Source organism: Lampetra fluviatilis, chromosome 44 (assembly GCF_964198595.1).
Source record: "Lampetra fluviatilis chromosome 44, kcLamFluv1.1, whole genome shotgun sequence".
NCBI lineage: Eukaryota > Metazoa > Chordata > Hyperoartia > Petromyzontiformes > Petromyzontidae > Lampetra > Lampetra fluviatilis.
The window spans coordinates 10733214-10758085 of record NC_136318.1 but is presented as its reverse complement, the minus strand read 5'-3'; the positions used below and the strand labels follow the sequence as shown (position 1 = coordinate 10758085).

Genomic DNA, 24872 nt, shown 5'->3' with positions numbered 1-24872 from the left:
CCCTCAACTTGCTTTTAAGGGATTACATCTTGAATCATTGCCTCACTTGATGCAGCTAATCCGGCTGTGACGGTCCCACCTGATGACGGAGACTTGTGTTGCCTCCGAAACGTCGTGATTTTTATTTTATTTTCATTAATTTTGATGTTTTACCTACGTGACTTTACCGAAAAAACCTAAGAATATGAATCCTTGCAGTCACGAAAGCTTCAAATCTAGAATTAAATAAAAGTGTTTAAAAAAGGGGAAAACCTATTCTCATATTTTGGTACTGGCAAAGGAGGTCCCATGATGAGTTTGGAGTATTTGGCTGCGAGACATTGAACACAATAAGCCACTTCATTGATACTCTTTGGGTCTTTCGGTAAAGTCACATAGATAGAAAAATGTACCCTTAAAAACAAAGTTTTTCACTATAAATCCTTTATATGCGTGGCATCGGGGCGGCTAGAGTCCTGTCGTCCTCTGGCTTGAGATGGCTGCCACCTATGGGTCAGATGATTGTGTGCCAGCATTAACCAATTGGTAAATAAATATTTAATTCTTTTTCCCTAAACAGTGTAAAATTTAGGAATTTTTTTTTCAAGAAAATGCATTGTCACGCACAACGAGTCTGTGTACAAAATGGCAGCTCGATTGGATCACGGGAAGTGGGTTAAAAAACGACCGAAAGATTTTCACGGTCCCAAGCAAGCAAGCGAACTTAATATAAAGGATTTTAAAATATAAATAAATCATGACGTTTCGATCGCAACACAAGCAATCCTCAAATGAAAAAATACAGCAGGTGGACTGCTGAGCCAGGAAGAAATATAGCGAGAGAGCTACTGCAGCCAGAGGTTACATAGGTTTGAGATGGGTACAACCCAAGGGTAAGTGGGCGGGGCTAGAAATGGAATTTGCAAGTAAATGTAAGATCGCAGAGCCAGATATACCTCAGCCATTGTATTGCGAGAGATTAGCATGTCAATCTGTTAATGTAACCCCACAACTACGGTGCTGAAGAAGCCACTGTATTGCTCGAGATTAGAGATTAGCATGTTAATGTGAGACGGCTCCAGCAGCTGCGGCTGTATTAATGAGAGACATTCAGCCTATTAAACGAGCGCCACCACCGCATCAAGGAAAAGGTAGCAGCAGCTACGTTAGTGAGATATTTGGCCTGTTAATTTAAAAACATTTAACAAGGTAATGTAACTCAGAGAGTCGGAAATAACTAACATCGGCAGGTAGGATGGAAGCATCACAGCATGTTATGACTTCACCTGGTAAATAACGTCCTAATGATTGCTCAGTTAGTACCCATCTTCTCGGTTGAAATTGTGTCTGTTTATATATCTGGATGGCTTCATGAACAAATCTTTGTTGATAGCCAGTAGGTTTGCATAGTACCTTCGTCTTGGAGAAATCAATTTCACGTGTGCCCACAGCATTAAAACAATGATCACCCACAGCAGAGGTATTCGTCCTACCGTGTTTCAGATCCGCCTTGTGTTCGCGAACACGGTCTGAGACATGTCGCTTAGTTTCCCCAATGTAACTACTGTCGCAAACACAGCTTAGTTTGTAGACATTGCATGTCAGGGATCACATTCTTCACAGATGGCATCAGATAACTAATTTTATGTACTGTGTTGAATCGGACCTGGATCTTGTTTGCTCATGATTTTGGAAATCTTTTTGGTGACCCGTGATGTATGGCAAGGTTGAGCTATCGTTTGTGGCCAGGGTCACTTCGAAAAATAGCTATATAGCTCAGTGGGACTTACTTGATCAAATAAAAATGTAATAGGTAGGAGTAAAGAAATCAGCTCATGTAGAAGAGCTATAATTTTGCATCGCGGGACCACGAGGGATGGTGGCCGGCTTGGGGAGGACATCAAGCAATGCAGAGTTCATAGTTTGCCAAGATGATACGTTCTACATAATGGGCTCCTGTAAACAGGTGCTACCGTCACAACAGCCAAAAAAACGATTATTTAATTGAATAGTGACCAAATGAACATGTCGAACTTATTTCGCACCGTATGTTGCTAACTATGCTAATCGGAGATGAGTGGGAGAAGGATAACAAACTAAACACAAAAAGCAGTTCTAAAGAAATTAGTTTTCTATCTAGATTTAAAAGTGCATAGCTCCAGGCTTCCTAATATTGATTGGAAGATAACGCACTGAATCCTGAGGGGAATCCAATCATCACGCCTAATATTCCGTTCCATATTTAACAGTGGGTCAACGTGCAAGCAATCAGTTGCGAGAACCAAATCACTCTGGAAAGCACATCTGAGAGAGCAGTTACGCAACAAGGTTGTGTCTGGGAATGGCCAAACTGTCTGGTCACACCCATCACAGAAGATTTCCCACCCACGTGAGGATTATAATGACCAATCGTTGCTTGTAAATGTGCAGAACGTCATGAAATACATCGCTACATGTCGCCAAGCAGAGTAGATTCGCTTAAAGTTGAGCATCTCTACTGCGCGCAACAGGTTATAGCAGCTTCTCACAACTGGTTGCAGATATGTCAACACATACAAGGGTTTCAAATTGCATGCAACCAAGGTTCACAACCCAAAGCTCGTGTGAACCCGTCTTAATGGTGTTATAAATACTGACTGACCTTCATTGCTTGGGGAGGGCTGAAATGTATACAACTAAACAATACATGTGTTTTAAGTGTATTAGACAAACACATGTGTAACGCGAGCGTAAGCGAGGTTTCGCTGCTCAGCTCTGGGCCAATCAAACGGCCCGGGGTATTGGGGGCAGGGCCCAGTATGTGGGCGTATGTGAAGGTCTGCCGCCCACCTCCGGTCCAATCGGATGCCCAGGAGATCAGGGGCGGAGCCTAGGGGCGGAGCCAAGGGGGAGCTATGTGAAGGTCGCGATCGGGAAGGTTCGGTGAAGGGCGTGGTGAGAGGAGACAGGATCACGTGGTGAGGGGAATATGAGGGGGATCCGGAAGAGGCTCGTGGTCAGTTGGCGTGGTCAAGAAGCGGAACCATGTTGGGTTGTTAGAGGTCTCCGGGCGCCATCAGCCACGTGGCTGGAGACGGCTCCAAGCACACCGTCAGCCAACGGTGTGCGGGAGCAGGGAGGAGAGCGATAGATGGGAAGGGCGCGCGGCGTGTAAAAGGAAAAGCTGGTCTACTGTCATGACCAGCAGAGTGTGAGCGGACATAACCAAGAATAAAGGAGAGACGGAGATTAAGCTGTGTCGTCGACGTCATTTATTACACATGGACTGTAGACTGAGTGTATAAGCAATTCAAACATTTGTGTGTGCAGTATATGTGCACGTTTGAGTAGATTAAAAAAGTGCTTACGGTGCTGTGTGCTGTAAAGAAGTTGTGTACATCGGTCCCTCATCTCCCCTCCTCGTCATCCCCCACTACCCCCGCCCCCCACCAATAACGTATTTCCCCAAGTAAAGTGAATGCAGCTTATGATACAGTTTACCATGTTTAAGTTAGTTTTTATATATGTGTAATAAAAGACTCCGTCAGGCACTGCTGGTCTCCGTTTGTCTTTTATTCAGGTTCTTCTCCGCACCCCACTGGCCTCGTCTCGCGCGCGCCCCGCGCACGCTCCCTCTCGCGTGCCACGCACGCGCTCTCTCTCTCGCGTGCCACGCACGCTCCTCACGTTAGCTCCTCAATTCCCGCACTCCGCACACCGCTGGCCGACGGCGTGTTGAGGTCCTTCGGCCACGTGGCCGATGGCGCGGATCTTTTCCTCACCACCAAACGTGGCTCAGCCTCTTAACTTCCCCGACTGCCCCAATCTCTTCCGGGCTCCCCTTTATATCCATTCCCCCCACGTGACCCTGACTCCCGCCTCCCAGATCCGGCCTTCCCATACTACCCCGCTGGCTCCACCCCCAATCACCTCGCCTCCCATTGGAGCCGAGGTGAACGGTGGCCCCTCACACATGCCCCGCAGACCAGGCTCCGCCCCCCAATGCCCGGGGCCGCGTGATTGGACCAGAGGCCAGCAACAACCCCATTTACGCTCGCATGACATATGTAATAAAGGATGTTGACGACACACAGCTTGGTCTCCGGTTCTATTTTATTCTTGTTATGCCGCTCACACTCCGCCGATCCCGACAGTGGACCGGGTATTCCGCTTGCGTCAAGGGGGAGCTGCCAGAACCCAGAGGAAAGATCGAGGGTCGAAAAGAATCTCGCCCCAGACAAGGCATCGAGGGAATCATCCATACGCGGCAGGAGGTACGCGTCCGCCACGGATACCTTATTCAGCCTCCGGAAATCAACGCAAAAGCGAAGACTACCATCCTTTTTTTTTTTTTACAAGAACAACAGGAGCACCCCATGGGCTATTGGACGAAGAGATGATGTCAGCGGCCAGAATGTCGTCCACAGCACCGCGAACATAATCTCTCTCCGAGGGGCTCAACCGGTGCGGATTCATACGTATGGGGTTAGCTACCCCGGTATCAATGTGATGGGAAAGCAGCGAGGTGCGCCCCAGGTCAAAATCATTTTTGCTATACACCAGCGAGGACTCCGGACGAGGTGGACGAGGTTGACCCCGACAGTCGCGCGCGAAGTGGCCAAGTCGGCCGCATCGATATCACGCCATGTCGGCCCGCTGGCTGGCCCCCCCGACGTCCCGGCGAGGCGCCGACGAGGGCATTGAGCGTGCCATCGTGCCCCTCCGTGGAACCCACTGGCCCGCCGCAGCAGCCAGGCCCCGCGTCGTCCGGAGTGAGGACGACCCGCAACAGTGCCCATCCTATGGGTTTCCCATCAATGGCAGGATCGCCCGTCCAGGCGGCCATCTGCGAGGCACTTGGCCGCCAACTGGGAGGTTAGCGGCTCGTGGCCACACACGGGCATCAGGATGGCCAGGTCTTTGGACAGCTCCAACATCTTCCCTAGTATCAACGGCTCCAGCAAATCGGGCGTAGTGTCAGGGTACGCGGCCATGGCCAGCGCAATCAGAGCGCCACGGTAGGCCACGGGCGATTCCTCCGGTGCACGTTGGCGTTGGACGAATCTGCGGTGAGCATCGGATGGAGGCTCGTACGCCTCCGCCATCTCGTCGAAAGCCCCCCGGCAGTGTCGCCTTCTTCTCAGCCGGAATGGAGCGGAAGAATTTTAAGGATGCCTCATCAAGGAGCATCGGCAGGGCCTCCAACGCCTCCTCCTCCGTCCACCTGGCAGAGCGGACGGCCGATTTGAAGCGCCAAGCAAACGCGCTCCAGTCCCCGCCAGTGCAGAATTATTTTATAGTCGGCAGGCGGTGGCTGTGACTTCCGCCGCCACCTCCACCAGACGTAGCTGCACCACGCGGCGGCGACAAAATGGCGGCCTCCCGCTGTTCAGTCGTGGCCACGCCCAAGATGGCGGCGCCCTGCCACATGTCGGCGATGGTGGGAGTCCTTGCAGAGGCCGCAATGGCGGAAGGTTCGGGCCCTCCCGAAGTCTCCCCATCCAGCGGCCCGCCGCGTGGTTGTCGCGGGGCCGTCGCCGGCACGACCAGGGTCACCAAGTTCAGCAAGGCGCCCAAAGACGAAGACGACCCAGCTCCGGCAATGACGTCGTGCACCCCAGCAGAGTCGCCCATCGCCGTCCCGTCCGTGCCTTCCGTGCCCGGGGCCGCCACTTCTTGAGTAAGATCGTCGTCGTCATCAGAAGAAAGTGTGGGTTGATTTTTTCTTTTTGAGATGCTTAAACATCCCGAACCGCTTCTGACTCCAATGTAATAAAGGATGTTGACGACACACAGCTTTGGTCTCCGGTTCTCTTTTATTCTTGTTATGCCTCTCGCACTCCGCCGATCCCGACAGTGGACCGGCTGTTCCGCTTGCGCGCCCCGCGCGCCCTTCTTGCCAGTCGCACTCCCTTCTGCTCCCGCACACCGTTGGCTGACGGTGTGCTTGGAGTCGTCTCCAGCCACGTGGCTGATGGCGCAGGAGGTGTCCCACGACCCAACGTGGTCCCACTCCGAGACTACGCCAACTGACCACGAGTCTCTTCCGGATCCCCCTTATATCCCCCTCACACGTCATCCTGTCTCCACCTTCCACCACGCCCTTTCCGAACCTTCCAGATTACGCCCTTCGCTTCGCGCCCCTCCGGCTCCGCCCTTAGGCTCCGCCCCTGATATACCGGACATCCGATTGCGTTGTGTGTTGACCGACCCTCTGTGTTGTATTACATTACATTTCGATATTTTACTAGGTTAGTTAATTTTAGTGTGTCCTTCTCCTGATTTTCAGGCTTGCTTGCCGTGTCATCGCACTTGCAGCACCACGTTTTGTTGTCCACTCATTGATATGCTAATTTTTTTCTCTAACCCCCCTCCCTCTCTCTGCGTCCGCCCTCCTCTGTCTATTTAAGGCCACCCCACAGAGACGACCACCTCTCTCTGTTACCTGTGTTGCTCTCTCTATGTATCTTGGTGATATCTGTCTGCTAATATGTCTGTCTATAGTTTTCTGGTTAGATTTTATGTCGCTATTTCATTATACCTGATGACGATTGCTTGTGTTGCAATCGAAACGTCGTATTCTATTATTTAATTTAATTTATTATTTTATCTTTAGACGTGACTTAACCGAAAGAAACAAATAATAATTCCTGCAGTCACGAAAGTTCTAAAATTAAGATTGTACCACTTCTACGGGGAAGTTTTAAACTCATCTTCTTTTTTCTCTCTCTCTGACTACTTGTTCTCTCTGCCTGTGTCCTCTCTTTGGAATGTTCACACTTACATTCTAACTTAGCAATCTTTGAAATACGTAATCAACCAGGCTATGCGTTAATTGTGTGTTGACCGACCCTCTGTGTTGTATTACATTACATTTCGATATTTTACTAGGTTAGTTAATTTTAGTGTGTCCTTCTCCTGATTTTCAGGCTTGCTTGCCGTGTCATCGCACTTGCAGCACCACGTTTTGTTGTCCACTCATTGATATGCTAATTTTTTCTCTAACCCCCCTCCCTCTCTCTGCGTCCGCCCTCCTCTGTCTATTTAAGGCCACCCCACAGAGACGACCACCTCTCTCTGTTACCTGTGTTGCTCTCGATGTATCTTGGTGATATCTGTCTGCTAATATGTCTGTCTATAGTTTTCTGGTTAGATTTTATGTCGCTATTTCATTATACCTGATGATGATTGCTTGTGTTGCAATCGAAACGTCGTATTCTATTATTTAATTTAATTTATTATTTTATCTTTAGACGTGACTTAACCGAAAGAAACAAATAATAATTCCTGCAGTCACGAAAGTTTTAAAATTAAGATTGAACCACTTCTACGGGGAAGTTTTAAACTTATCTTCTTTTTTCTCTCTCTCTGACTACTTGTTCTCTCTGCCTGTGTCCTCTCTTTGGAATGTTCACACTTAAATTCTAACTTAGCAATCTTTGAAATACGTAATCAACCAGGCTATGCGTTAATTGTGTGTTGACCGACCCTCTGTGTTGTATTACATTACATTTCGATATTTTACTAGGTTAGTTAATTTTAGTGTGTCCTTCTCCTGATTTTCAGGCTTGCTTGCCGTGTCATCGCACTTGCAGCACCACGTTTTGTTGTCCACTCATTGATATGCTAATTTTTTTCTCTAACCCCCGTCCCTCTCTCTGCGTCCGCCCTCCTCTGTCTATTTAAGGCCACCCCACAGAGACGACCACCTCTCTCTGTTACCTGTGTTGCTCTCTATGTATCTTGGTGATATCTGTCTGCTAATATGTCTGTCTATAGTTTTCTGGTTAGATTTTATGTCGCTATTTCATTATACCTGATGATGATTGCTTGTGTTGCAATCGAAACGTCGTATTCTATTATTTAATTTAATTTATTATTTTATCTTTAGACGTGACTTAACCGAAAGAAACAAATAATAATTCCTGCAGTCACGAAAGTTCTAAAATTAAGATTGAACCACTTCTACGGGGAAGTTTTAAACTTATCTTCTTTTTTCTCTCTCTCTGACTACTTGTTCTCTCTGCCTGTGTCCTCTCTTTGGAATGTTCACACTTAAATTCTAACTTAGCAATCTTTGAAATACGTAATCAACCAGGCTATGCGTTAATTGTGTGTTGACCGACCCTCTGTGTTGTATTACATTACATTTCGATATTTTACTAGGTTAGTTAATTTTAGTGTGTCCTCCTGATTTTCAGGATTGCTTGCAGTGTCATCGCACTTGCAGCACCACGTTTTGTTGTCCACTCATTGATATGCTAATTTTTTTCTCTAACCCCCCTCCCTCTCTCTGCGTCCGCCCTCCTCTGTCTATTTAAGGCCACCCCACAGAGACGACCACCTCTCTCTGTTACCTGTGTTGCTCTCTCTATGTATCTTGGTGATATCTGTCTGCTAATATGTCTGTCTATAGTTTTCTGGTTAGATTTTATGTCGCTATTTCATTATACCTGATGATGATTGCTTGTGTTGCAATAGAAACGTCGTATTCTATTATTTAATTTAATTTATTATTTTATCTTTAGACGTGACTTAACCGAAAGAAACAAATAATAATTCCTGCAGTCACGAAAGTTCTAAAATTAAGATTGAACCACTTCTATGGGGAAGTTTTAAACTTATCTTCTTTTTCTCTCTCTCTGACTACTTGTTCTCTCTGCCTGTGTCCTCTCTTTGGAATGTTCACACTTAAATTCTAACTTAGCAATCTTTGAAATACGTAATCAACCAGGCTATGCGTTAATTGTGTGTTGACCGACCCTCTGTGTTGTATTACATTACATTTCGATATTTTACTAGGTTAGTTAATTTTAGTGTGTCCTTCTCCTGATTTTCAGGCTTGCTTGCCGTGTCATCGCACTTGCAGCACCACGTTTTGTTGTCCACTCATTGATATGCTAATTTTTTCTCTAACCCCCCTCCCTCTCTCTGCGTCCGCCCTCCTCTGTCTATTTAAGGCCACCCCACAGAGACGACCACCTCTCTCTGTTACCTGTGTTGCTCTCTCTATGTATCTTGGTGATATCTGTCTGCTAATATGTCTGTCTATAGTTTTCTGGTTAGATTTTATGTCGCTATTTCATTATACCTGATGATGATTGCTTGTGTTGCAATCGAAACGTCGTATTCTATTATTTAATTTAATTTATTATTTTATCTTTAGACGTGACTTAACCGAAAGAAACAAATAATAATTCCTGCAGTCACGAAAGTTCTAAATAATCATATCAATTATTTTCTTTCATTTAATATTCGTGACTGATGTATGTTTATGCCGGCATGCATGCTCTGGCTTAATACAAATTCTGGCTAATAGGGGATAGATAATTCGAATTTTACTGCACCGTATTGGTTTTTAAATTCTGAAGCCTTGGATACGTTTGACTTAAATGCACTGGAAAAAAACATTAACATGTATTAAGACCCCAACAAACATACGATTGTGAACAATTTAAATTGACGTTAATTAGCACGGTTGTCTACGTATGGTGCGAAAGAAGTTCAACATACAGATATGCATGCCCAATTATAGCATGTCCTTAAATTACCGAGCTAATTCTTGGGGTGGAATAACCTGGTATGTTCATTTTCAGAGCAAAGCCCTCTGCAATTTACCATGAACACCAAATATATTCCATTACAATCTTAGAAAATGGTACAAAAGGTGCAGCCCTGCAATTGTTTGCTTACACCACTGATGGCAGAAGGACCTCACCGAGACAGAGCCCTAGAGAGCCCGCTCTGGGGCTACTCTTCCGCGCTTACCAAACGTCTCCCGGAAGAGGTGCAAGTACCCAAATTTTACATCATCATACAAGACCTGCCCATCGACTAACTGTGGTGAACTCATTGATACACTGCTGAGCGGATAGAAGTGGGCAGGAGATATATGATACCTGCGCCATTGTTTCAACTGCCATACCAGGAGATAGAACGGGTGACCCTTGGAATGCAAGTCCAGTGTGCTAACCATTACATCATTGCAGCTTTGGAATGGATGATGCAATTTAAACTGAAAAACGTTAATTAATTATTTAAGGGGGCTGCCAACATGGTGAGATGTTATCTTCCTCGCCTGGTATGCAGGAGGTCGGGGGTTCGATTCTGACCCTCACACCTGTATATTTGGAGTTTGCATGTTCTCCCCGTGGTCGCATAGATTTTTTCCCTGGGTCCTCTGGTTTTTCCCTCCCCATTTAGACACATGCGTTTAGACTATTTAGATTATTTTGCTGCTATAAATGTCCAAATGATAAGCCACTCCGTTGAGCTATCATTTGTGGCCAGGTCGATTTTTGAAACATAAGTTAATACCTCAGTGGATTTTGTCTGATAGAATGGGGATGGTTTAGTTATATTTGTATGTGTTTGGTTGATTTGTTTACCTTTCTTGTTTGCACTACTATAATGGTTTTGTATTGTTTGTTGTTGTAACATTCTTACCCGTCCCACCTGGACATCTGTGAAAAAGAGCTTTGCAGCTCATCGGATTCCTCCAGTATAAATAACTATTCTGATTCTTATTGTAATGTTATTTTGATACAATTCTGTATCATTGTAAACACTGAAAACACCGAAGATATTCTGGAACGCACAATCCAGTATTACCTGAATTTACTTGCCGATGCTCCGATGGAAGTGGTGCACTAGCACAATTCCTAAAACCAAAAACCTCACAGTCATCACTAATACAGACCTGAAAATTAAGAATATATAAAATCGGCGATGCCTCGGGCAATGGGCCTTCTTCACAGCAAATATTATAGTACAGGTTTTCCTCTCTTCTTACGAGTTCGGTTTGTGTGATTTTGCGTCTATGCGGCCAACCTATTTGTCCCCAAAATTTGCTGTAAGCAGCCTGAATTTCACTTTGTATCTAGCTATGCGGTCGGATGTGCGACAACATTGTGTGTGTACTGTGTGTGCTACTCGGCAGGCAGCGTCACCTCGCGCAGTTTTAGATTCGTGCGCAATTTTTTTGGAAAACGTCTACTACCGCTGCCTACCACTGCCACCGCATAGAGCGAGGAAAACATCAAGTTACTGTTCATGACAGGAATGTAACTGGAACTTCCTGTGTTATATACCCACTGACCTCATGTCAAGGACACTGCAAAATACCAAACCAACCTCTAATATATCAGTTGGCAGCATAAACAATACGTTAATGCTTACCTCTACTAGAAGCTTTTTGTTCTGTACAAGCCAAACGTCGGTATATTTAAAATATCTCATGGAGTCCGGGTAAAGATAGGCCTTTTGGATGACAGGCAAAATCTCACGGTTGAATTCCCTGGAGGTGGTAGACACGGGACGTAACAACCCTGAAAGGCAAACAAGCAGAAAATTAAAACAGAATTAAACCAAGTCACAGAATCGATAACCAAATCCAATGCCTAATAAGACTAATGCCCTTTGGCAAACCAGGCGCCCAGTCAGCTTGTGCCCACAGGGACAGGTGCCAATGTGGGTCCACATTTCAAAATGTTTGAGATGAGATGTAAGTTGCTAAGCATGTCTAAAGCGCTCAGAGATGTCATGGCGTAAAGGGAGCACAGGCAAAAACAAATAGTTTTTCATGAATAAAGCAAATTTGTAATCAATATAACATGTGACACACGAACGAATATTCAAACTGCATGGCGCTCATTAATCACCGAGTGGGACATTTCAAAAGATGTAGAGGCGCACACAAATACATGGCTGGAATGTTATTATATTAGTAAGAGATATAGATCACCGTCATCATCAGTAGTAACCATAATCAATTTGCTGCTTGATGAAGGCCTTCCCCAAGCCATCGCCATCTCTCGTCTCATGATGATACAATCCATCCAGCTCTCTACAAGCGGGTTTATAAAACACTAGTGGGAAGTACCCGACGTTGCCTGGAGGAAATATATATTTGAAAACGTATCTTAAAAACATAACATATACATACGTAATAAACGACTTCCACACCGATTGTTGCAAGGGTGCTTCTTTATTAACTGTAGTACTGCACAGCTCCTCTCCTTCCCTCTCCGGGTAATTTCCCTTCTCACAACGCCATGGACGAGGAGTCTCTCTGGTCCACCAGCGAGGTTCGCTCTGCTCCCCCGGTCTCGCCGTTGGCTGGCGGCGTGCCGGAGAGAAGAGGCGAGCTTCACTGGGGAGGCGAGCTTCACTGGAGAACCCGCCACGTGGTCGGTGGCGGACCACGAGTCCTCCCCTGCCCCTGCTTATATTTCCCCCGGCGGAGCTAGGCTCTGCCTCTAGTCATGCCCCCTCATGGAACTATGGTCTTGCAGCGCAATATCGAGTGAAGATGACAGTGACGATGGCGACGAGACGACAGCGACAATGGCGACGATCTTCAACAGCACGACGGGGATCCCACTCCAAAAGATAGACCCGAGCTCTCGCTCAGGGCCCCCTTTCATACTCCCAGCGTGGCCTCGCTCCGCACCCGGCCACACCCTCTCTAGAACCTACCAGCGGGTTCCCTGGGGTTTCCCCCTGTGCCCCTTCTGTAACCTTTCCCCCAGATATCCCCTGTGGCTTATCACCTGGCCTGCTGACGTTAAGCCGCAGATCCCCTTCCCCGCCAGCAGCCAGCACTATACTGTTACAGTGAGGGAAAAAAGTATTTGATCCCCTGCTGATTTTGTACGTTTGCCCACTGACAAAGAAATGATCAGTCTATAATTTTAATGGTAGGGTTATTTGAACAGTGAGAGACAGAATAACAAAATCCAGAAAAACGCATGTCAAAAATGTTATAAATTGATTTGCATTTTAATATAGGGAAATAAGTATTTGACCCCCTCTCAATCAGAAAGATTTCTGGCTCCCAGGTGTCTTTTATACAGGTAACAAGCTGAGATTAAGAGCACACTCTTAAAGGGAGTGCTCCTAATCTCAGCTTGTTACCTGTATAAAAGACACCTGTTCACAGAAGCAATCAATCAATCAGATTCCAAACTCTCCACCATGGCCAAGACCAAAGAGCTCTCCAAGGATGTCGGGGACACGATTGTAGACCTACACAAGGCTGGAATGGGCTATAAGACCATCGCCAAGCAGCTTGGTGAGAAGGTGACAACAGTTGGTGCGATTATTCGCAAATGGAAGAAACACAAAAGAACTGTCAATCTCCCTCGGCCTGGGCCTCCATGCAAGATCTCGCCTCGTGGAGTTGCAATGATCATGAGAACGGTGAGGAATCAGCCCAGAACTACACAGGAGGTTCTTGTCAATGATCTCAAGGCAGCTGGGACAATAGTCACCAATAAAACAGTTGGTATCACACTACGCCGTGAAGGACTGAAATCCTGCAGCGCCCGCAAGGTCCCCCTGCTCAAGAAAGCACATATACATGCCCGTCTGAAGTTTGCGAATGAACATCTGAATGATTCAGAGGACAACTGGGTGAAAGTGTTGTCGTCAGATGAGACCAAAATGGAGCTCTTTGGCATCAACTCAACTCGCCGTGTTTGGAGGAGGAGGAATGCTACCTATGACCCCAAGAACACCATCCCCACCGTCAAACACGGAGGTGGAAACATTATGCTTTGGGGGTGTTTTTCTGCTAAGGGGACAGGACAACTTCACCGCATCAAAGGGACGATGGACGGGGCCATGTACCGTCAAATATTGGGTGAGAACCTCCTTCCCTCAGCCAGGGCATTGAAAATGGGTCGTGGATGAGTATTCCAGCATGACAATGACCCAAAACACACACGGCCAAGGCAACAAAGCAGTGGCTCAAGAAGAAGCACATTAAGGTCCTGGAGTGGCCTAGCCAGTCTCCAGACCTTAATCCCATAAAAAATCTGTGGAGGGATCTGAAGGTTCGAGTTGCCAAACATCAGCCTCGAAACCTTAATGACTTGGAGAAGATCTGCCAAGGGGAGTGGGACAAAATCCCTCCTGAGATGTGTGCAAACCTGGTGGCCAACTACAAGAAACGTCTGACCTCTGTGATTGCCAACAAGGGTTTTGCCACCAAGTACTAAGTCATGTTTTGCAGAGGGGTCAAATACTTATTTCCCTCATTAAAATGCAAATCAATTCATAAAATTTTTGACATGCGTTTTTCTGGATTTTTGTCGTTGTTATTCTGTCTCTCACTGTTCAAATAAACCTACCATTAAAATTATAGACTGATCATTTTTTTGTCAGTGGGCAAACGTACAAAATCAGCAGGTGATCAAATACTTTTTTCCCTCACTGTACATTATGTATTCTATGTCACTACAGTAGTATCTAATAACTCTACAATAGTTTATACTGACTATAGTAGTATCTACTAACGCTATAGTACTTTCTAGCGACTTGATAGCAGTATATACCAACTATAGTAGTACCTACTGACTGTAGTATCTACCGACTTTATAATAGTATTTATCCACTCTATAGCACTATCTACTAACTGTATAGCAGTATCTACTAACTCTACAGTAGTATCTACCGACTCTATAGTCGTATATACAGACTCTATAATAGTATATATTGACTCTATAGGAGTAGCTACGATTGATACAGAGTGCCATGCAGAGGCCTAGTCCCGTGGAGTGTCGCCGGCCTCGGCTAGATTTCCCAGCCGACCGAGGTGGCACTTTGGCTGGTTGGGGCTGGGCTGCTAATCCCCCCCCCACCATCCCCCCCGACCACTCTACAGTCGAAATATCTATGAACTATAGTAGTATCTACCGACTCTATAGTAGTAACTGCACACATTGGGGTGGGGGGGGGTCATCACACTGAAAAATTTATCTCAGCGTTGTTTTTTTTGCATTTTGAATGCGAATGATTTTTCCCCGCACCCACCGAATCAGCGTTCTGGCGCATGCTCAGATGTGTGCTTTGGCGCCGCCCTCAGCGTAGTAATATAACAATAATAAATTGTTAATTACTTTAAACTTGACGGATGGGCAATACGAATAGCGCTTTTTCGTCCCGGGGCATATTGCGTGGTATCTGGGTACTTTTTAGAAACGTAAACCCCACAGTTTGCCAGTTAAAAAAGTCACAAGGTACCCGCGCAGACAGACAAACAAACACACAGACATACACAAAAAGAAAGTGTCATTTATAGGTAAGATAGCAAAGATTCAGTAGACATGGACTATACTATTGCCACCTCTCGGTCTCATGAATAATGAATTATTGACGTATGCATTAACGTCAATTAATTATTGACGTTAATGCATGCTATCATTATTAATGAAAATTAATTATTAATAATGGTGATAGTTAGCACAATGATCCATTAACCCACTGACCTGAGTTTCATTCTTAATTTGGAGCTTTCGTGACTGCAGGAATTACTCTTTGGTTCTTTCGGTAAAGTCATGTATAAAGAGAAAATAATAAATTAAAAACTAGCATACGACGTTTCGATTGCAACACAAGCAATCATAATCATGTATAAATGAAATAGAACAGTCCCTCCAGAAAAACGCGATTATGCGATCGCATGATTCCATGCAAAATCAGCCAAAGTCCGCATATTTATGCGGGGGGCGCGTTTTTTCAAATACGCCGCACTTTCGCCGCATAAATTGCAGATTTCCGCGCGCAAAATATGCGGGCTTGCATGATTTCATAATCCCCGCATTTTCGGTGCAAAAAGTCACATATATCTTAGCAGAAAGTTGAAAAATGTTGCGTTTACTTCACACAAGTGCAGCCATTTCCCCTGTTGCCATGGGAACATTATGAAGTGATGTCACTCATTACGCGACATCATTGAAAAGCTGCAAACCCCGCGATGCCAATGAAACCATGATGAAGCCCGCAAATCTTTCTCATTTGCCAACAAACATAAGCGCAAAAGACCGCGCAAAGCAGTTTCCCAGTGTGTTACATGACAGTGGGGGCAAATTATTTTGCACTCCGTGCAACTGCGTGTTGGACCACAGGCGGAAGTCGACGCTGGACAGTCACTTTGCAACCGACAAACATTCGAGGATGGTTAAAGCAGCAGCGGAATCAGCCAAGATGAAGCAGCTCACCTACACCGAGGCGTCAACTTCCAAAACAGTTGCTAGGGCTGAAAGAATCAAGGTCAGTAGCCTATTAGATTAAAGCTTGTAAAATTATGAAAAGGCTGATAGTTAAATTGAAACAGAGAGAGGTGTGTGTGAATGAGATTTCCAAGTATGTTGTGTGTGGATGTAAGTTAACGTTAGGGTTAGATAGACTAACAGTAGTGTAATTTCCCATGCAAGATGATTGATTTTGGCATGAAAGAATTATGTTTTATTTGCAGAAACACTACTGTTCTGTGAAAGGCTTACTGTAAATGATTCAGTTTTATACAGCAGTTTTCTGTAGGTTACACTGGACTTTGTGTGTGTGTAATACAGCCCAATGATACAAAAGTATGTTTCTGTTTGTAGATTTGTGAAACCTGGGTTGCCACCTGCACTGCCATCAACATCCCACTGTCTAAGACTGACCACCCTGCACTGAGGAAATTTCTGAATGAGAAAGTCATCAATGGCGGCGCCATTCCAGGGTTTCACCAGCTTCAAGATATGTACTTGGGAGCAGTATATGAGAAGGAAAAAGAGCTGAAGACACTTCTTGCCAGAAAACCTCTTGCTGTGATATTTGATGAGACTCCAGATGTCGAGGGGAGATGTGTCCTGAATATCCTCCTTGCACCACTTGAGAAGGATCATTCTGGGAGGATCTTGGCCTACCTTGCAGATACTGTTTTCCTTGAGCAATGCAATCATTCCACTGTATCCATGTCTGTCGTAAGGTGCCTTCAAGAATACAGCATTAACAACGAGGATGTGAATGTGTTCGACACTGATAATGCAGCCTACATGAAGAAGGCATTCACAGCAGCTCTGCAGTCGTTGTTCCCCCAACTCGATACACATCACATGCATGGCACACACAATGAATCTCATTGGCAATGCCTTCCGCAAACCTTTTGTTCAGTTGAACAGCTTCATGCTAAGTTTCTCCCAGATGTTCTTCAATGCTGGATCACGCAAGAGAAGATACCTCTGCTTCTTGTAAAACAAGCTGCCTAGAAAAAAGGCGGTCATGCCTCCAAACCCCTGTGCAACACGCTGGAACTCCTGGTTCTCTGCAGTGCAGTACCACGCACAGCACTTTGGACTGTACAAGGAGTTCATAGAGATGGAAATCGAGGTAAAAACTTCCTTCACATAATTCCTCAATACAATTAACACTTCCTTTTCTTCATCAGTTAACCCCCTTTGCACATACAAACATGAATAGTTTAGTAAGATCAAAGTAAAACAATTAATTGCATTGAACATATTGTATGTTTGACCTAATTCCTTTCTTTCTATTTGTGTTTTTATAGGTGTGTAGCAGAAGTGCTCCACAGTCTGTGGAGAGACTCCACGAGATGCTTCAAGACCAAGACCTAGCTCAGTCCCTGAATGTCCAGATCAACATCATGGCTGACAAGTGCAAACGCTTCCTAAGTCTTCTCGATATCTTCCAGAGCAGACGTCCTGTGACCACAAAGATCTTCACTTATCTGGAGGCTCTGCAGGTGGTCTTTGCTGCCAACAAAGAGCTGCAGTATGAGGCGTGTGCCGAATACTTTGAAGGGTTTAACTTACCTTACACCACAAAGACACAGATCCTCTGCACAGTTGGTCAGGCATATGAAAACGCTGAAGAAAAGCTCACCAAGTACATGTCACATGGGCAGCCAGCCATTGAGTTTCTCCAGGAGGTTAGGGTGTTTGACCCTCGCCACATTGCATTCCTAGATGACTCCGTAGCAAGCTACAAGGCCATTCCAGGTTTCACTGAAGTGCAGGGTGATGAATTTGATTCTTACTTCAAGACTCTTGGTCCAGCAGCACTCAGAGCTGCACCATTCGGCGTGGTGGATTTGGATGTGTTTTGGGATGGCCTACAGGAGAGACTTCCTGTGCTGAGTTCCTTGGCCAAGCGGTACAAAGATGCTGTCTCAAACTCAGCTGATGCTGAACGCAGCAACAGCATCTACAAACTAGTGTTGTCTAACCGAAGAAGATCAACTACCAACCAAAACCTCAAAGCCTTGGTCTTCCTTTACCATAACCAACGAGTCCGCAGTGGAGCATTTGAGAGGGAGGAGATGGTGGAGGGGGAGGAGATGGACACTGAGGGAGAGGGGATGGAGGATGAGGATGGTGAATGATTGGCCAGTGTTAGAGGCTACGTAGTTAGTTTTATTCAGGAGATTATGCAACTTTACAGTTGTAAGATTGCACTTTTTTGTTAGTAGTATGTAAATTTACATTACTGTAAGACTGTACTGTTACTGTATTGCTTACGTTACTGTGCACTGAAAACACTTATTTTAACAGAAGATGTCTGTTTTGTATAGCTACCTCTGTAAAACAGGAAGCACACATTTTATTTTTTAATATTTTATTTATTAATTTTTTACATAAGTTGTAGCATATTCATTTTGTAAAGCTACAGAACTTGATCGACTCAATGTTTTGTAAGTTTGAGCCATCTGTTTGTTAAGGTCTGAAATAAAACAAGATGAGAACTTAAATATTCCCAGCACTTTCTGTGATGTAGTATGCTTGCTTATCATAGGAAGTAATAAGAAATGACTCTTTACATTAAAGTAGTAGCCTAGTGAATAGGGTGTTGGGGAATCACTTTTTTTTCTCTTTTTCATCAAACCGCAGTTTTTGCAAGTTCCCGCAATTTTTGCAAGTTCCCGCAATTTAATCGCATAAAATTGCATAAATATCCCGCATATTCCATCGCATTTTTTAAGAAAACGTGCCGCATAATCAACGATTTTTGCCCGCAATAATCACCAAAAAACTCCGCGTTTTTCTGGAGGGACTGATAGAAACAAATCTAGTATACTTAGAAATGTAATGTAATACAACAGAGAGTCGGATAACATAACAGTCAACACCCAACCTGGTTGATTACGTTCTTCCTGAGAATGCTAAATTTGAGAGAGAGATAAAACACAGAACCAGAGACATATAGACAGACATATAAGTAGAGACAGATATCACAGAGATACATATAGACACATACATAGGCACACAGAAACCACGCCTCTGTGTCGAGGCCTTAAATAGAGAGAGGGGGTGGGGGCGGAGAGAGAGGGTGGGGGCGGAGAGAGAGGGACGGGTTAGAGAAATTAGTATGTCAATGAGTGGCACGCTGCAAAAGCTTGGAAAAAATGAGACAGGGAGAGAGACACACTGAATTAAATTGTCTAGCAAAATTTCGAAATGTAATGTAATGCAACACAGAGAGTCGGTCAACACACAATTAACGCATAGACTGGTTGATTACGTTTTTGCAAAGATTGCTAAGTTAGAAGTTAAGTGTGAAATTATAATGATAGACAAGACGCAAACACGAAAAACAGACAAAAGCAGAGAGGGAGAGGGACAACAGCCGAGACACACAGAGAGAGCAGAACATAAGAACGACACGAGTGGAGACAGAGAGAGTACACTAAATCAAATAAACCTAGCAAAATTTTGAAATGTAATGCAATACAACACAGAGGGTCGGTTAACACACAATTAAAGCATAGCCTGGTTGATTACGTTCTTCCAAAGATTGCTAAATTAGAAGTTAAGTGTGAAATTTGAAAGACACAGACACGAAGGCCGATACACAAGCAGAGAGAGACAACAAGAGAGAGAGACAACAAAAAAATTAGTTTCATTCCAAGTTACAGCTAACATCAGTAACCAGTGATATCTGAACTAATGATAGTCTAATGAGATGTTCGTCACACAACAGGCAAACCAATGGTAATCCTGAGAGCTGGAATACAGCCAATATAATTATTTTTCGTGCAGTCATTGGTGACCGGGCTCAGACGATCAAATCACTAAACATGAGAACCGAGTTTAATCATGAGCAGATGAAGCACTTGGCCAACTCTTGACTGACTGTATCTTTTATTTTCATCAAAATATGTCACTGCAGCGTTCACAGACTATGCTGTAGAGAATACACGGGGGTAAAGTTTACTATTATTCTTGTCAGCAATTATACTTGTCAGCCATGCTGTGGAGAATACACAGGGATAAAGTTTACTAATATTCTTGTCAGCCATTGTGGTTAGAACAGCTTGTCACAATAACCCTGATGACAACACCATGGGTGTATGAGTATAATAACTTCTGACACCAGTGTAGTGTTCATCTTCTTGGTTCTTTCGGTAAAGTCACGTAGAAGGAAAATAATAAAAATAAAACATAATAAAATAATTCTCACGACGTTTCATACACCCAGCCATCAGATTCACCATGGAAGTCGAAAAAGATGGCAAGCTACCCTTTTTGGATGTCCTAATTAAAAGGAGACCTGATGGTTCAATGAGCCACTGTCTACAGGAAAGCCACCCATACGGATGCTTACCTAAAACCGGATTCCCACCACCATCCATCCCAGAAGAATTCCCTCATCAAGACTCTATACCATAGAGCCCAATGCATCTCCGACCAGGAACACATTGCCAGTGAACTCAAACACGTACGCCAAGCTCTTAAGGCTAATGGTTACTCCGACTACACAATCCGTAAAGCCATCACTCCAACCACCAAGAAGGATCCTGTTGAGGAGCCTTTCAAAACCATCACCTTACCCTACATTGCTGGGGTCACAAAAAAGATCTCCAAAATCCTGGAAAAACACAAGATCCAGGTCCGAATCAACACAGTACCTAAAATCCGTGATCTGGTCCCGTCTGTAAAAGACGTGGTTCCAGACATACAGTACCCTGGCGTTTACAAACTAAGTTGCCTCTGTGGTAGCAGTTACATTGGAGAAACCAAACGACATGTCTCGGACCGCATCCGTGAACATAAAGCAGACTTGAAACACGGTAGGACAAACACCTCAGCCGTGGCAGATCACTGTTACAATTCAGTGGGCTCACATGATATTGACTTCTCCAAAACAGAGGTTCTCTGCAAGCCATCCGGCTACCACGAGAGATTCGTCCATGAGGTGATCCACATATACAAACACAGAGACAATTTCAACCGAGAAGATGGATTCTGGCTCAGCAATCATTGGAAGGATGTAATAAACCATTTCGGATCTTAACTGATTGTGTTCACGTTTACGGTGACTTTCAGACCGCAGTCCACTCACTGACATTGACTATATATCTTGTATTCTCCGCAGGGAATGGATTCTTTGCTCTGCTGCAAGCTTCCTATCACCACTCTCCCATTGACATATTTCGTTGCTTCCTCTTAGTACCTTTCACGCGACGGTCAATGGTATAGTGTATAGCATATTGTATAATAATAAATAGTATTAAAGTGTAATGTTTAATACAATGTATAAGATAATATATAGTATCGTAATTGTATAGTGAATATACAGCAGTTTGGTATACAGTTGGGTGGGTAGAATAATACATAGTGTAATATTACAATGTATAGTCTAAAAGCATATTAGTTGCTGCGGCGCCATATTATTAACATTCCTTCCCTTTATTAATTCTAACCTTACTCCCTCCCTTTGATACTGCTAATCCTGCATAATGCATGGGCATAATGACTTTAAACCCCTCGCCAATCCTCCTACGCATTTCACAAGTAGTACTAATCGCATACCTGTATTTCCCATAAATATGCTAAATTCCTCTTGATATGCTCTCCGCAGGGAATGGATTCTTTGCTCCGCTGCAAGCTTCCCACCGCCACTCTCCCATTGACATATTTCGTTGCTTCCTCTTAGTACCTTTCACGCGACGGTTAATGGTATAGTGTATAGCATATTATATAATAATAAATAGTATTAAAGTGTAATGTTTAATACAATGTATAAGGTAATATATAGTATCGTAATTTTATAGTGAATATATAGCAGTGTGGAATACAGTTGAGTGGGTAGAATAAAACAGTGTAATATGACAATATATAGTCAATAAGCATATTAGTTGCTGCGGCGCCATATTATTAACATTCCTTCCATTTATTAATTCTACCCTTACTCCCTCCCTTTGATACTGCTAATCCTGCATAATGCATGGGCATAATGACTTTTAAACCCCTTGCCAAACCTCCTATGCATTTCACAAGTAGCACTAATCGCATATATGCATTTCCCATAAATATGCTAAATTCCTCTTGATATGCAAATTATTTTGTCAAAGCGCTCTTCGCCCCTCCATCCCAGCATAAATAGTCGCTCCAAGCCTGGGGCGTGCCATTCAGACTCTGTCTACTTGACAGACCTGTTCTCCACCTGAAGACGGCTGCTTGCGTTGTGGCCGAAACGTCGTGAGAATTATTTAATAGTTTTATTTTTATTATTTTCCTTCTACGTGACTTTACCGAAAGAACCAAGAAGATGAATCCCTGCAGTCACGAAAGCTTTAAATCGAAATTCAGTGTAGTGTTGTAATGCAGAGGCGCACACACTATGCTTGGAGGCAACACGTTTAATAAAAAACCAACTTAACACTTGAATTCTATAGCTAGGTGTGGCTATACTGTTCGCTATGTGCGTCCGAGTTAACTGAACAAACGGGCCAGTCTGCACACATGCTGCCCAGCTAAGACTTCACGGCGAAGGAGGAGCGAAAAGCGACGTCTTCGAGTTGATCCCCACAAAAGAGCCCCGATCCCTCTCGGGTCTCCCCCTTTATTTCCCTGGAAGTGGCCTCGCTCCGCCCTCGGCCACGCCCCCTGCTGTATCAAGTCAGGAGCTCCCAACTCCCGGTCACATGTCCCTCAAGCCTCCGATGGAGGTTGCCGGTGCTCAGCGGCACTCCATAATTAGTGGCTGGCGCTACAGTACAGTGACCCTATTTGTGTCACTACATAAGTACTACTCATTACTGTCTTTGATCTGTATGTATCAAAGTTGGACCCAAACTGAGCTGTTCAAAAAAGAAGTTCCCATTTGTGGCAGATGCTCGGAATTTTGGCGCAAAACAGGATAAGCAATGGAGAAGTCCTTGAGAATAATCTTGGCAGGTAAGTGTTGTATATTTAATTGCGTTGGGAAGGACGCGTGTGCTGGTTGCCAAGACAGGGTCTGGAATAGCCATCATAAAGTCTGGTGACAAATGAGAAGACCTCAGAGCGAATGGTGGGACACTGCTAGGGATTATCATGGGGGTCGTGTTTCGACTGCAACAGCTGTGGGATCTGGCAGAGGGGAGTTAAACATTTCCATGGTGTGGTGGCATCTAAGGCATGGGCTATGATGACATCCTGATCATTACCGATTTCTCCCCAACATCAAGCACTGATGTCACAGATTATGTGCACATGCAGCTATTTGTCTAACCACAGTTGGATGAGGGCCACTCCGCACCATGTGGATCATGGGGGGGGGAGGTTATTTGACCATACTTCGCCATGTTGGTAAGTGCAGGTTGAAGGTAGGGAGCATTGACCCTTGAAGGAGAGTACAATGTCAGAACTTAGATGGTCTGGGAAGCTACAAAGAGCCGAGTCTAGTTCACGCTTCAAAGGTGGCAAGAGTAGTGTTAAGTTCTGGGCAGTCCAGAGTAATTTACTCGATTTCTCCCTTGTCCGTGCTTCTTGCCTTCACCAACCCGCACATATATAATACAAAAACAAAGCACAAGCCTGCCACATGAAATGGAGAATTAAAATATGAATGATGGCAACAGGAGAGGCCACAGTGAGATTATGTGGAACTATAACAGCATACAAAGTAAAATAAAATTATATACATAAAAATAAAATATGGCAAAAAAATCAGTAAAGCAGAATAGAACTGAATGAAATTTTGAAAATAATCACAAGAGCAATAATGAACAAACTCCACTATGAAAAGTTAAAGAACACCTTAATAAAGAACACTTGCTGAACAATCCATGTTACATTATCATTATACTGGTAGGAACGAAGTGGACCAGCCTACAATAGATTATATCGTCCGTCCGTCCGACCGTCCGTCCGACCGTGTAGCAACATCGCCCCCTACTGCAAACACTTGGCATGACCCTACAAAAACCTTTAGACTCAGTGATGCTTTCCTGGCTAAACAAGTGTAACATTCCCTTATAATTCCCTCAGATAGCTTTTAATTAAAACATTTAAATTAATGAGGCTTTCCTGGCTAAACAAGTGTAACATTCCCTTATAATTCCCTGAGATAGCTTTTAATTAAAACTTTTTAATTCAAATTTTATAATTAAAACTTTTTAATTCAAATTTTACTCAGAGCGCCCTAAAGCCTACAGCTAGGCCTAAAGCATCGAACTATGCCTATCACTCTCCCTTCGTATCGTACCCCCGTGTGTGTGCAAGGGAGTTAATGTTTAACAATGTTACATTCCCTGATGCTTTTAAATAGAAACATTTAAATTTAAAGCTTTAACATAAATAATAAAAACATTTAATTATAAAATTAACTCACGGCGGCCTAAAGCCTACAGCTAGGCCTAAAGCCTAGAAGTAGGCCTCAACCTCTCCCTTCGTATCGTACCCCCGCGTGTGTGAAAGGGAGTTAATGTTTTACAATGTTACATTCCCTGATGTTTTTAAATAGAAACATTTACATTTAAAGCTTTTACATAAATAATTAAAACATTTAAATTACCAATTAACTCACAGCGGCCTAACGCCTACAGCTAGGCCTAAAGCCTAGAACTAGGCCTCACACTCTCCCTTCGTATTGTCCGATTCGGTGTAGCAACATCGCCCCCTACTGCAAACACTTGGCAGGACCCAACAAAAACCTTTAAGACTCAGTGGGGCTTTCCTGGCTAAACAAGTGTAATAATACATTATGTTTATATTCTTTGGTTATTCGTTCCTACCAGCCCACCCCACAGGGTCCTGTTTCAACAACTGCACTTGAATGCCAGTGAGATTTCATTGAGATGGTCATGATGAGGAGACGGCACGGGTAGACTTTCGAAGAAATGCCACCTGTATGAGGGTAAGACC

At 44.3% G+C, this 24872-nt stretch overlaps 1 protein-coding gene across 5 annotated transcripts in view; it reads right to left on the bottom strand.

Moving 5' to 3' along the window:
* The window catches only part of LOC144947376 (uncharacterized), a 110560-nt gene that overhangs the window by 81259 nt on the left and 4429 nt on the right, over positions 1 to 24872 (bottom strand). For 4 of the 5 annotated variants that reach the window (XM_078876658.1, XM_078876659.1, XM_078876660.1 and 1 more), the window contains exon 2: positions 11137 to 11285. The exons of the other annotated variant lie outside the window; for it this stretch is intronic. In XM_078876658.1, the coding sequence (XP_078732784.1) occupies positions 11137 to 11285 (149 nt within the window). The remainder of the gene's footprint in view (positions 1 to 11136; positions 11286 to 24872) is intronic. 5 annotated transcript variants of the gene reach the window in all.